We start from the raw sequence: 10,727 nt of genomic DNA, 5'->3' as shown, positions 1-10,727 counted from the left end.
CCTTTGAATTTGTGGCCTTTTCGTTCACATTCAATAAAAAGACACACGTAGTTGACCCATGTTTAGTGAAAAAATGGTATCGTTGACTCTTAAACCTACTTAGGTTTCTTTTGTTAGACTTTTGAAACTGTTTTTTGTTTTTGCAAGCTAATTAGAGTAAAAATCAGCACGCCAAAATATATTTAGATTGTCTAGCCGTTCACTTATATTTTTTTAATAATGGAAATTGTGTTAATTCCAGTTTTGGTTTTCAATGACGGGGCGTTTGGATCCCTTCATTTTAGAAGAATTGGAATTCACTCAATAAAGTAATTTATTTAGTTTGTAATTTGACATTCCACCACTTTCCAGAATTCAGATATAAGACTATCTCAAATTCATGAGGTGAAAGATGGGAAATGATTTTATGCATTAGTAAAATTTGTTTCTACTCTGTAACTTACATGACACTCTTCGTCTCACTCCTCTATAGTGAAAATGTAGCACATAAATATCTTCGACATCTTACTAATAATGGTATACAAATATATTTTGCATAAAACCGAGTTAGCTTAATTGATATATGTCAAAATTACTATTATTAGAATGGAATTCAATTCCAAAGATCCAAACGGGGCGTGAGAGTTACAACCAAATACAAAATCGACCATTATGCACAAACGCACACTTAGGGGGTGTTTGGTTCTGTGGACTAAAGTTTGGCCCGGGTCACATCAAGCGTTTGACTTTCAAATAGGAGTATGAAATATAGACCCAACCAACTGTACTAGATTCGTCTCACTTTTTAATCTTCAGCTGAGAAATTAGTTTTATAATCCGACTACATTTAATACCCCGAACGGAGGTTCAAACATTCGATGTGATAGGGGCTAAATTTTAGCAGGGGCAAACCAAACACCCCCTTATAAAAAAAGCATCAGAAGTGCACAAGCACACACCGATAACAAAGTGATATAAAAAAACTCAAAATCAACTGATCATAAGGTCTTCTAATGTGATCTTCTAAGTACGGTCTGTTCCTATAAACTTCTTAATATAGTCACCTAAATCATTGTTTTGCAATGTTTTGTATTGTAGACTACACTATTCGCAGTATAGTTTGAATATATGCTGCTCCACATAGCCTTACAAAACTAAGAGGGTGTTTGGTTTCTTTAGTCACCCTCCTAAACTTTAGAACTAAACTTTAGTCACTAAAATTCCTATTTGGAAGGCCTATTTTAGTCACACTGTTTGGTATTTTAAGGACTACAAGTGACTAAGTTTTAGTCACTAAAGTTTCGGATAGGATGTGGAAACCAAAAACCCACTAAAAGCAATTTTCCCTACGCGCCCTTAATATGGACTAGGACCCAATGCTCTCGGCCTCGAGGCATTATGGCTACAAGAGACTCATATTTGAGTTCTTTTGGCCATCATCATTTACAAGGACAGTCTAAGCCCTAGGGGGCATGATCTAAAGGTACTTCTAACAATAAAAATGATCTAAGACTTAGGACCATGAGACATTGCTAACAGTAGAATAATACATTCTCTTAATTGCCTAAGGCACTGTATCGACCTCTAAATCTTTAAGGTCCTTGACTTCAGCTAATTTAAAATGATCGGCCCTAATCCCTCTAGAGACTGAGTCCTATCAAGTGAACAAAAGACTCCTATAGTGGTTAGGTACAAAGGCAACAAGTCAAGAGAATGTAGCAAGCCCCCCCTCTAGGGGCATGGCAGCACCTAAAGGCACGATGCCACATTCAAAGTCTACTTCTAATGACCTCATGATGTTGTTAGCGCTTTGAATAAGACTTCAATGCATCACATTAATATATGACGGGCAACATTACAAGTTGACAGGTGCACTATCATCATGGCTTAGACAACCAGCATAATCAAGACCAATATTTGATATCATCGAACCTATAGCCATGTTGGACATGCTAGTGTACTCGGAACAATTAGGAAGATGCCCCCATAGCCATCTTCACCGGAGGTCCTCCTTCACCGTCGATCCACCATCCACGTAGTCAGTCACGTCGTCGTCTTCATCATCGGTAAGATGCCCCCATAGTGTTCACCTTTACCTCCTTGTCATGTAGAGCAAGTAGGAGTAGGAATTGGAGCACGGGGGGTGCGAGTTGGACTCATTCCGGCGACGTGCCGCCATAGTGGTAGGGCTCCGCCGCGGTCCGTGACCGGCGGAAGGAGGAGAGGTGAATCGTCGATCGGTAGATCAACGGTTGGGATAATAACGTTTCGATCGGGCCTATTAAGGACCAGACCGTCCGATCAGATCAGAGGGATACAGTCGACTCAAGCCATCATTAAATATAGGTCGTCGATCTTGCATCAGACAGATCAAGATGTGTACCGGTTCAATATTGTGATGACCTAATCCTAGCCCTATATCGGGATATGGACGGTTGTGGTTGCTCGCGCGTATGGCAGCTTTACAAAAGAGCACCTTAGCTTCTGTCGGGTGTGCGGTGATCAGATTTTTGGGGAGCATCGTCGCGACTCCTTGTTGTTGATCTATTCGACTACTTCGTGGTGGACGTCTTCCTAGACATGATGTCCGTCTTCGAGATCGCTGCTGCTGCCGCTGTACGACAACCACCCGACGACTGTTCAAGAGACTGCACTGCGTACATCTTCCTGCATCGACTTTGTATGGTTACATCGAACAAACACACACGAGATGTTCGTGTGAATGGAGTCACTGGTGCCTTGAGCATCGATCCCTCCGCAGGGTATAATATGTTCTCCGTATCTGTGCATGTTTCATTATCGTTTACTGCTTATGCGAGTGGTTATACACACAATGCACATACATGTTATCACATATATCACATTGTTTTCTGTATAAAATTAAAAATGAAAATGACTAAATTTCTAACATATTGGAGTAAACTCCGGTGTCTTCCTTTTAGTTCCTTAATTACAAAACACCAACGACTAAACCATATTTCCTCTGTTTTAGTCTATATGTTTAGTAATTTAGAGTGTAAAAGGGAGGGAATAAAGTTGTCGTATGGAGTAGTCACCATCCTCCTTGGTGACCTGTGAGCGCAGTAGCGGAGGCATAGCCCGGCTAGCCAGGGCACGTGCCCGGGCTTGGGCTGCATGCAGTCCACTAAAACTAAATATTTACATTAGTTAATTAGGCCCAATAATACAGTAAAAGCTAGAACGCTAGGTCATCCATTGTTCCATATTTCCATCCCTAGTCTCCACAGCGCCGCCGCTCGCCTGGTTCCTGCTGCACCACGGCTGCACGTCTGCTGCCTGGCGCCTGCAGTCTTGCCCTGCACCCTGCGTCCCTGCACTGTGCACTGCACACCAACTGCCAGCGCCCAGCGGCCAGCCTGCCACCAGCTGCCAGCGCCCAGGCGGCCAGTGCCCAGGCGACCAGCGGCCAGCGACCAGACCAGGGGCTGAGGCGGCCAGCTACCAGCGCCCAGGCAGGTACTGCTCGACGCCTAGTTTCTTAATTGATTTTTTATAGTAACTAATTATTGATTGTTGATTACTTGATTGAACATTTGATTTAATTTAAGTATTGACATGCTGTGAATTTTGGATTGCTAGGATGAGGAGGTATTTGATAGCACAAGGCAGTCACCCACCACCACCTCCTCCACTTCAACCTTCTGCTCCACCTCAAGATAGTAATCATGGATATGGATTTAATCTGGATGATATTGTAAGTGACCCGACACTTAGAAAACAAATTTATGAGTTTCGTCCTGAAATTCGAGACCAAGTTAGAAGAGCTTACATTCAAAAAGGACCAACTCAACCTATTCTGAAGTTTCCTTTGAAGCAAGTTGGAAATAATGCAAAGAAAAGAGCATTTTCTAAATCTTGGTATATAAATTATAATTGGCTAGAATACAGCGAGTCCAAAGATTTAGCATTTTGTTTCTATTGCTTCCTTTTTAAAGAGCCAGGAAGGGCAGAAATATTTGGATATGATGTGTTTAATAAAACAGGATTTAATGATTGGAAGCATGCATACAAAGCATTACCTAAGCATGTTGGTGGAGTGAGTAGTGCTCATAATAAGTGTGTTAATTTGATGATTTTCAAAATCAAAGACAAAGCATCTCAAGTCAGCTTAGTCGTGCTACTGAAGAAGCAGAGGAATTGTATCGAATCCGCTTGACTTCATCTCTAGAATGTTCAAAGTTTCTAATTGCACAAGGCATGGCTTTTCGTGGACATGATGAGTCTTCAACATCTTTGAATAGAGGTAATTTTCTAGAGATGATAGATTGGTACAAAGATAAGAATGAAATTGTGAGGAAAGCTTTTAGTCGTGGTTCAATGAATTGCAAGATGACTTCTCCTAATATTCAAAAAGATATTGCAAGATGTTGTGCAGAAGAAATTGTAGATGTGATCATGGGAGAGATTAAAGATAGAAAATTTTCTATTCTTATTGATGAGTCACGGGACATATCTGTGAAAGAGCAAATGGCAGTGATGCTAAGGTATGTATATACACTAAACTTGTCGATTGTCACTATTTTATAATTACAATGTTGTATGACATAACCCTATCCTTGTTTTAGGTATGTTGATGTTAAAGGGAAGGTCGTGGAACGATTCCTTACTTTACACCATGTCGTTGATACGACATATGAAGCATTAAAGGTAGCGTTATTTGGAATCCTTGATAAGTATAATTTATCCATCTCTAGGATACGTGGACAAGGATATGATGGAGCTTCAAATATGAGGGGTGAATTTAATGGGCTACAAAAAAAGATTTTAGATGAAAATCCACATGCTTTTTATGTCCATTGTTTTGCCCATCGGTTGCAGTTAGTCATTGTTTCTGTTTCTAGCTGTTGCTCGGCTATTCATGATTTCTTTGAGTATGTCTCTTTAATTGTGACCACAACAAGCGCTTCATGCAAAAGAAGAGATGCATTAGTTGAAAGCCATCATAACAACATTTTGCGACAACTTGATTCCTTGGAGATTGAATCGGGTACAGGAAAACATCAACATACCAGTCTTGCTAGACCTGGGGACACTAGATGGGGTTCACATCACATAACCCTTATCCGATTGGAGCTAATGTGGGACTCAGTTACTGAGGTGCTTGAGATGGTTGACAAAGATATTTGTGGTCCTTCTCCAGCTGCGGGGTTGCTTGAGAAAATGGAGTCTTTTGAGTTTGTTTTCATTATGAAGCTTATGCTAAAATTGTTTGCTATCACAAATGAGCTTTCTCATATCTTACAAAGAAAAGATATAAATATAGTTCATGCTATGGAGCTAATCCAAGATGTGAAAGCTCAATTAGCCACATTGAGGGAGAGTGGTTGGGATGAAGTGTTTGATGAGGCTAAGATATATTGTGAGCAAAAGAATATTTCGGTGCCAAATATGATGGATGAAATACCAATCAGAGGTCGTGCGAAGCGCCGAAATGAAACTACTACTTTCCTTCATCATTATCGTGTCGGGATTTTCTTTGTTGTTCTTGATAAAATATGTGTTGAGATGAATAATCGATTTGGAGAATCCACTATTGAGATATTGACATGTTTCTCATGTCTTGATCCAAAGAATAACTTCTCCAGGTTTGATATAGATAGCCTTGTTCGAGGTGCTCAGATTTATGATGCTGATTTCTCTACTAGTGACTTTGCACAAATTAGACAACAACTTCAGACTTATATTCTTCAAGTAAGAAGGCATGTTGCATTCTCTACTTGCACTGATATTGCTAGTTTGGCTTCTAAGATGGTTGAGACAGAGAAACATAAGGTCTTTCCATTGGTTTATAGACTTATTGAATTGGCATTAATATTACCGGTGTCCACAGCATCTGTTGAAAGGGCATTTTCGGCAATGAAAATTATCAAGACTAATTTACGAAACAAGATGGCTGATGAGTGGTTCAATCATTTGATGGCGTGCTATATCGAGCGGGAAATATTCAAAGAACTTGATGACTCTACCATATTGCGACGGTTTCAAGGCATGAAGACTAGAAAGATGAATTTGCCTCGTTCTCTATCATCTTGAGGTATTTACCGTGCTACGGTTAAATTTTTTAGCACTAAGTCATTGTTTGCTTGAATGTTAGTATTTTATATCTATTCTCTTGAAATTTACTAGTCTATATTGAATATATATACTTTAGAAACAATTTAGAAATTTATAATAGTGTCCAGGCTCCGGTTACAGGCTAGCTCCGCCACTGCCTGAGCGTAATTCTGGTGTGCTAGTGTATATACACATACACATATATCTCACGAGCAAGAAAAGGGAGTGCAAAATAGCATGTGCATCAAAACGCGTAGGAGACCCGTAACTGTAACTCGTTCGATCCCACCAACTACTACACGTATAACATAAAATAGGTGAGTGCCCATGCGTTGCAACGGGAACATATAATATCATGGTAATTTATGTACATCTAGACAGTGTTAGGTAATACATGAAGACAAACAATATATATATTATCTTCGATCTTAATATCTTATAGGTATGTGCCCGTGCATTGCAACGGAACATAAATTTACATAAATTGACGAGCCTCAATGGTTCGGCGGATCACGTGGTTCGGCGAATCAGATAGAGTGCTACACCAATAACGTCGTCAACATACTGATCACGTGGTTCGGCGGATCAGAACCCAACAAATAGCGTCTGTCGTCAATACTCACTCTGTCTTATTATATAGTTTGTTTTAGTTTTTTTGTCCATATTGAAATGGATAACAATGAATCTAGACACATATAATACACATACATGAAATATTGTATGGATTCATTAACACTATAAAACAAATACTATTTTGGGAGGAGTTTTGGAAGGAGGGAGTATCATTTGATGTGGTCTTTTCACACTTGTAAATTAGAAATGTCTCTAGAGTCTAGCCTTATATGTCGTCTCCAGTCTTGCAAATTCAGATCGAGCCATCTAAAATTTTGAGAATCTCTAGTCATTTTGTGATTCGCTCTAGTCATCGTGAACCCGATGGAATGACCAATGGACAATGGCATGCGAAGTTCGGTGCCGTGTGCCCGTGCCCCCAGCAACCCAGCGGATCCCAATATCGCAGTGCTAGTGTGCTACGCGCAGTGAGTGAACCAATACCGTCACGACGTCACTCATCCATCCATCGCCACGACCGCGCCACCGCCATCGGACCAGAGTACCAGACCACCACCTCCACCACCCCTGCACCACCATAACATACAACTCTTTTCTATGTAAGGAAAAATATATTTTAAATTTATAATGGATATTGGTAGTCAAAAGGATCACATTGTAGACCTTGTCGTTAATGGACTTGTATTTTTGATCAGTTGAAGTATAACTTCTAACCTATTGGCTTGCCATTTAAACTTGCTGGTTTGTTCAAATATTCTGCCAAGTGCCAACTGGAAACATAAACCTGTTTTGCCATTTAGCCGCCTTCCCTGTCCTGATCATGGAACTGGCATAGTTGTGTTCTTTTGTGTTAATTTTTTTTGTCCTGGTTGGAATTGGCAGATAACCAGGATAATCTTTAGCTGGGGGCAGATTTCTCTTGCTCCGTGTTTAGAAATTAGAATTATAATAAATTTATACTAAAAGTTTATATGGTTTCATTTTATAGTAAATGAGAATATGCTGTTGGTTTTTTAGTGTTTTTTTTGTTGTTGCAAATTTGCTACACAGTTATAATTTATATGGGGGTCGTTTATCCCACCCCCTTTATTTGAAAAGTTCTTTCTCGTGTTTGCAACCACTTACTGATATTAATATTATTTTGGTTTCTGTTAGGTGCTACAAAGGCAACCGTTAGTTCGAGGCCACTGCAAGGTAATATGGAGTTAGTGGCTACAATGTCTGCTTAAGTTTCTTTGTCGTTCCAAGTTTAGTGACAAACTGACAATGGTGTAGCAACTGGCTTGTGCTGCGACAAGTATTTCGTTTTTGCCTACATGTATGGTCTAGTCTTTGTTTGCACTGGTGGATTTGCAGAGATGTTATCATTCAACAATGTTCTGTGGTCAGTTGCCATTGTCCTTACGCTCTGTGAATAATGCTTGGACTGCCGCCTATTTATGATTTGGTTTCGGATTGAACTTTGTTGTGTGTGAAGCTATTCCTAGGCGATGCTTGATTATATCCACGAGATGCAGCAGACAGTGCTGAGGTCATCGCTGGTATCACAACGAAGGATGATTCTTGTGAGATGCTCGCGTTCTGGGTTCAAGTCGGCTCACAGCTGACTGGAATCTGAATGCAAAGCAGGCTTGCGCACGAGCCTGATTCGGTTGGCGGCCAGCCGGCCACTGTCGTTTGTCAATTGCCATGTGCCGTCCTGGCACTCTCGTGGCCACAACACAGTACGACTCTGTTGACATTGGGAGTTAGAAGGATGGGCAACCAAATGAGCAATGAAAACCATTTTATTTGCTCTGACTGGGACCTCATCCAACAAGGGACGATAGATGATTCCAGCGGTTTTACTCGATCGTCATTTGACTGGAACGTTTCCGGGGAAGGGACCAGATGCTTCCCTTTTTTGTAGAATTCATTCAAGAAGGCCATTGGGCCACCAATTTGTAGAATTCACATTTCACAAAGGCCATCATCACCTAGCCCTTGAATCCGGTGGAGGCGCGAAGTTTCATGAAGGGTCCAGCATGTTCCCGAGAGGAGCTTCTGCTTCTCCATCACAAATTCACAACTCACAAGTGACAAGTCCATGGCCAGCCAAGGTTTCTTGCATTGCCTTCCCTTTCCTTACTTCACCACCAAACCAAACGTGCCAAACTGCAGAATAGCAGTTTCCTGGCCCCTATTCCTCTACACAGTCTCTTTCGCATTTCCCCTAATAACACATGGACTGCTGTAGCGCCTTCTAATGACGGGAAGACAGATGAGATCCTGTCGACGTCACATCAAGGAGGATGTGCAGTACTGCGTACCTAACAATCAAAATCCAGCTGGGAAATACAAACGTATGACGAAAGTGATGCAGATCTCAGTCCACAACGAGAAAATCGGGAAAACAATACAGTAACAACACAAGAAAGGAAGAGTCAAACCGTTCTTCTTGTAAGTGCTTGACTGCCCTGACTTGTAGCGCGAGTGGAAGTAGCAAGCGATCTGCATCACATCAGCACAAAAGCACATTCTAGTCTTAGCACAAAACACATCCAAGTCCTAAAAAAGGAAAACCTCGACCAGGCAAGGGGAGGAACCAAGACGCACCAAGAAGTAGCACTTGGAGGACGGCACCCAGAGGTTGGAACTGCCGGTGTCGAAGATGACAGTGAACTTATGCTGCGGCGAGCCGACGCCGATCTCCCCAACGTACTGCGCGTTCATGTAGTTCTTGAGCGCGATGACGTCGGAGTCGTCTTCACCGCCTGAGCCCAGGGCGTTGGCGCCGCGGAGGAGGAGGCGCTGCCTCTCCTCGACGGAGAGGCATGTGGCGACGCGACCGTTCTGGTCGACGGGCTGTTTCTTCAGCGCGACCCGCACCAGGCCCTCCGACGACGCGGGGAGGAGCGCCTGGAGCAACACCACCGTGAGGAGCAGCAGGGCGACGCCGCGGGTTCCCATGGTCGCTGATCTGCGACAGTCCAATGCGGAGCGAAGACCGGTTAGATCGAATAGATGCATTAGTGGGGAAAGCGCAGTACAACCAAGAAAAGGACTGTTTGCGGCTGACAATAACGCTGCGATTACGGTTGCGAGCGAATTTTGCAACATCTGATGAAAGCCTGCCACAGATCGGATCGACCGAAAATCAAACCGCCCACGAAAAACCTCAAAACTCGGTGAGTCGATCCCAACAGAATTGAAACCCCTTTTCCCAAGAGAGAGAGAGAGAAGATAACACAAAACTACTTGGAAATCGTAAGAATAAATCGGGGAAAGCGGATTGCAACAAGCAGATGAGCCCGCATCAGACACCAAACCAGCAATTCAAGTCGCGGTCAAGGTGGTGGTAAGTCCACGAGAAGAGAAGCCCGCCGCCGATGTCCACCCCGTCCATACCACCGCCCTGCCCGCACCCCCACCCCGACCCGGCCACCCCGTCACCCGTCGCCGCTGTCCCCACCACAGCACACCCCGGAAGCCGAACGCGGCTACGGGTGGATCTGGAGCCGAGGTGCGAGTTTTCCTTGGTTTTGCCATCAGCAGCGTCTTGCGTCCCTGTGGATCTCGGAGATTGGGGCGGGCGGGAGGGCGGTTCACCATGGTCACGGCGGGGTTTGCGGCGTGTGGGCGGGTGGATGGGTGCAGGGCGTGCGGGCGGGCGGGAGGGCGGTTCGCGGCCTTCGCGGCGGCCGTTGCGGGATTGCGGGCGGGCGGGAGGGCGGTTCGCGGCCTTCGCGGCGGCCGTTGCGGGATTGCGGCGGGCGGGCGGGCGTAGGTAGGGGGCGGACGTAGAGGTGGGGGCAGTCTCCAATAGGTTCTTAATAGTTAGTAGAGATTAGGTGCAGCCGCACACCGCTTTCTTTGTCTCCGCTTCCAGTAGCCCACGCTCGCGTGTACTTGCTTGAACATGTAGCCATCGTATCGCTGCATGGCTAGCTGTAGTCCAGCACTCCAGCACCTGTACTGTACGCGTCACGCTAGCGGGCAGCAGCTAGCCAGCTACTGCTAGCTGCGCGCGACGGCGACCGGCGTTTATCTTCTTCGACACGAGCACGTACGCACGCCTCGACACGAGCACGAGCACGTACGACACGACCAGGTAAATGCAA

The 10,727-nt window shown here is 43.8% G+C and overlaps 2 protein-coding genes across 2 annotated transcripts; one reads left to right on the top strand and one right to left on the bottom strand.

Moving 5' to 3' along the window:
• The first annotated feature begins 3,680 nt into the window (after window positions 1-3,680).
• LOC103630049 (zinc finger MYM-type protein 1-like) lies at window positions 3,681-8,020 on the top strand. The gene is made up of 3 exons (XM_020539495.3): window positions 3,681-4,484; window positions 4,566-6,034; window positions 7,783-8,020. The coding sequence occupies exons 1-2, from the start codon at window positions 4,198-4,200 to the stop codon at window positions 6,031-6,033; spliced, it is 1,755 nt and encodes a 584-aa protein (XP_020395084.1). The 5' UTR covers window positions 3,681-4,197; the 3' UTR covers window position 6,034; window positions 7,783-8,020.
• On the bottom strand, window positions 7,659-10,493 carry LOC103630050 (aspartic proteinase oryzasin-1). The gene is made up of 2 exons (XM_008651141.4): window positions 9,223-10,493; window positions 7,659-9,117 (listed from the first exon to the last, which is right to left on the bottom strand). Exons 1-2 carry the CDS (start codon window positions 9,724-9,726, stop codon window positions 8,944-8,946), a joined length of 678 nt encoding a protein of 225 aa, XP_008649363.1. The 5' UTR covers window positions 9,727-10,493; the 3' UTR covers window positions 7,659-8,943.
• Window positions 10,494-10,727: the final 234 nt, after the last annotated feature.

Source organism: Zea mays, chromosome 6 (assembly GCF_902167145.1).
Source record: "Zea mays cultivar B73 chromosome 6, Zm-B73-REFERENCE-NAM-5.0, whole genome shotgun sequence".
Lineage (NCBI taxonomy): Eukaryota > Viridiplantae > Streptophyta > Magnoliopsida > Poales > Poaceae > Zea > Zea mays.
Note: the sequence above shows the minus strand (reverse complement) of the source record. Positions and strands in the feature narration are given on the sequence as shown.

What these genes read in the sequence shown, in the direction of transcription:
- LOC103630049 (XM_020539495.3), top strand. Translation starts at nt 4,198, where the DNA reads ATGGCTTTTCGTGGACATGATGAGTCTTCAACATCTTTGAATAGAGGT. An exon ending in CAAATGGCAGTGATGCTAAG is followed by an intron (nt 4,485 to 4,565) that starts GTATGTATATAC and finishes TCCTTGTTTTAG; the next exon opens with GTATGTTGATGTTAAAGGGA.
- LOC103630050 (XM_008651141.4), bottom strand. Translation starts at nt 9,726, where the DNA reads ATGTTGCAAAATTCGCTCGCAACCGTAATCGCAGCGTTATTGTCAGCC. An exon ending in CCTCCAAGTGCTACTTCTTG is followed by an intron (nt 9,118 to 9,222) that starts GTGCGTCTTGGT and finishes GATGTGATGCAG; the next exon opens with ATCGCTTGCTACTTCCACTC.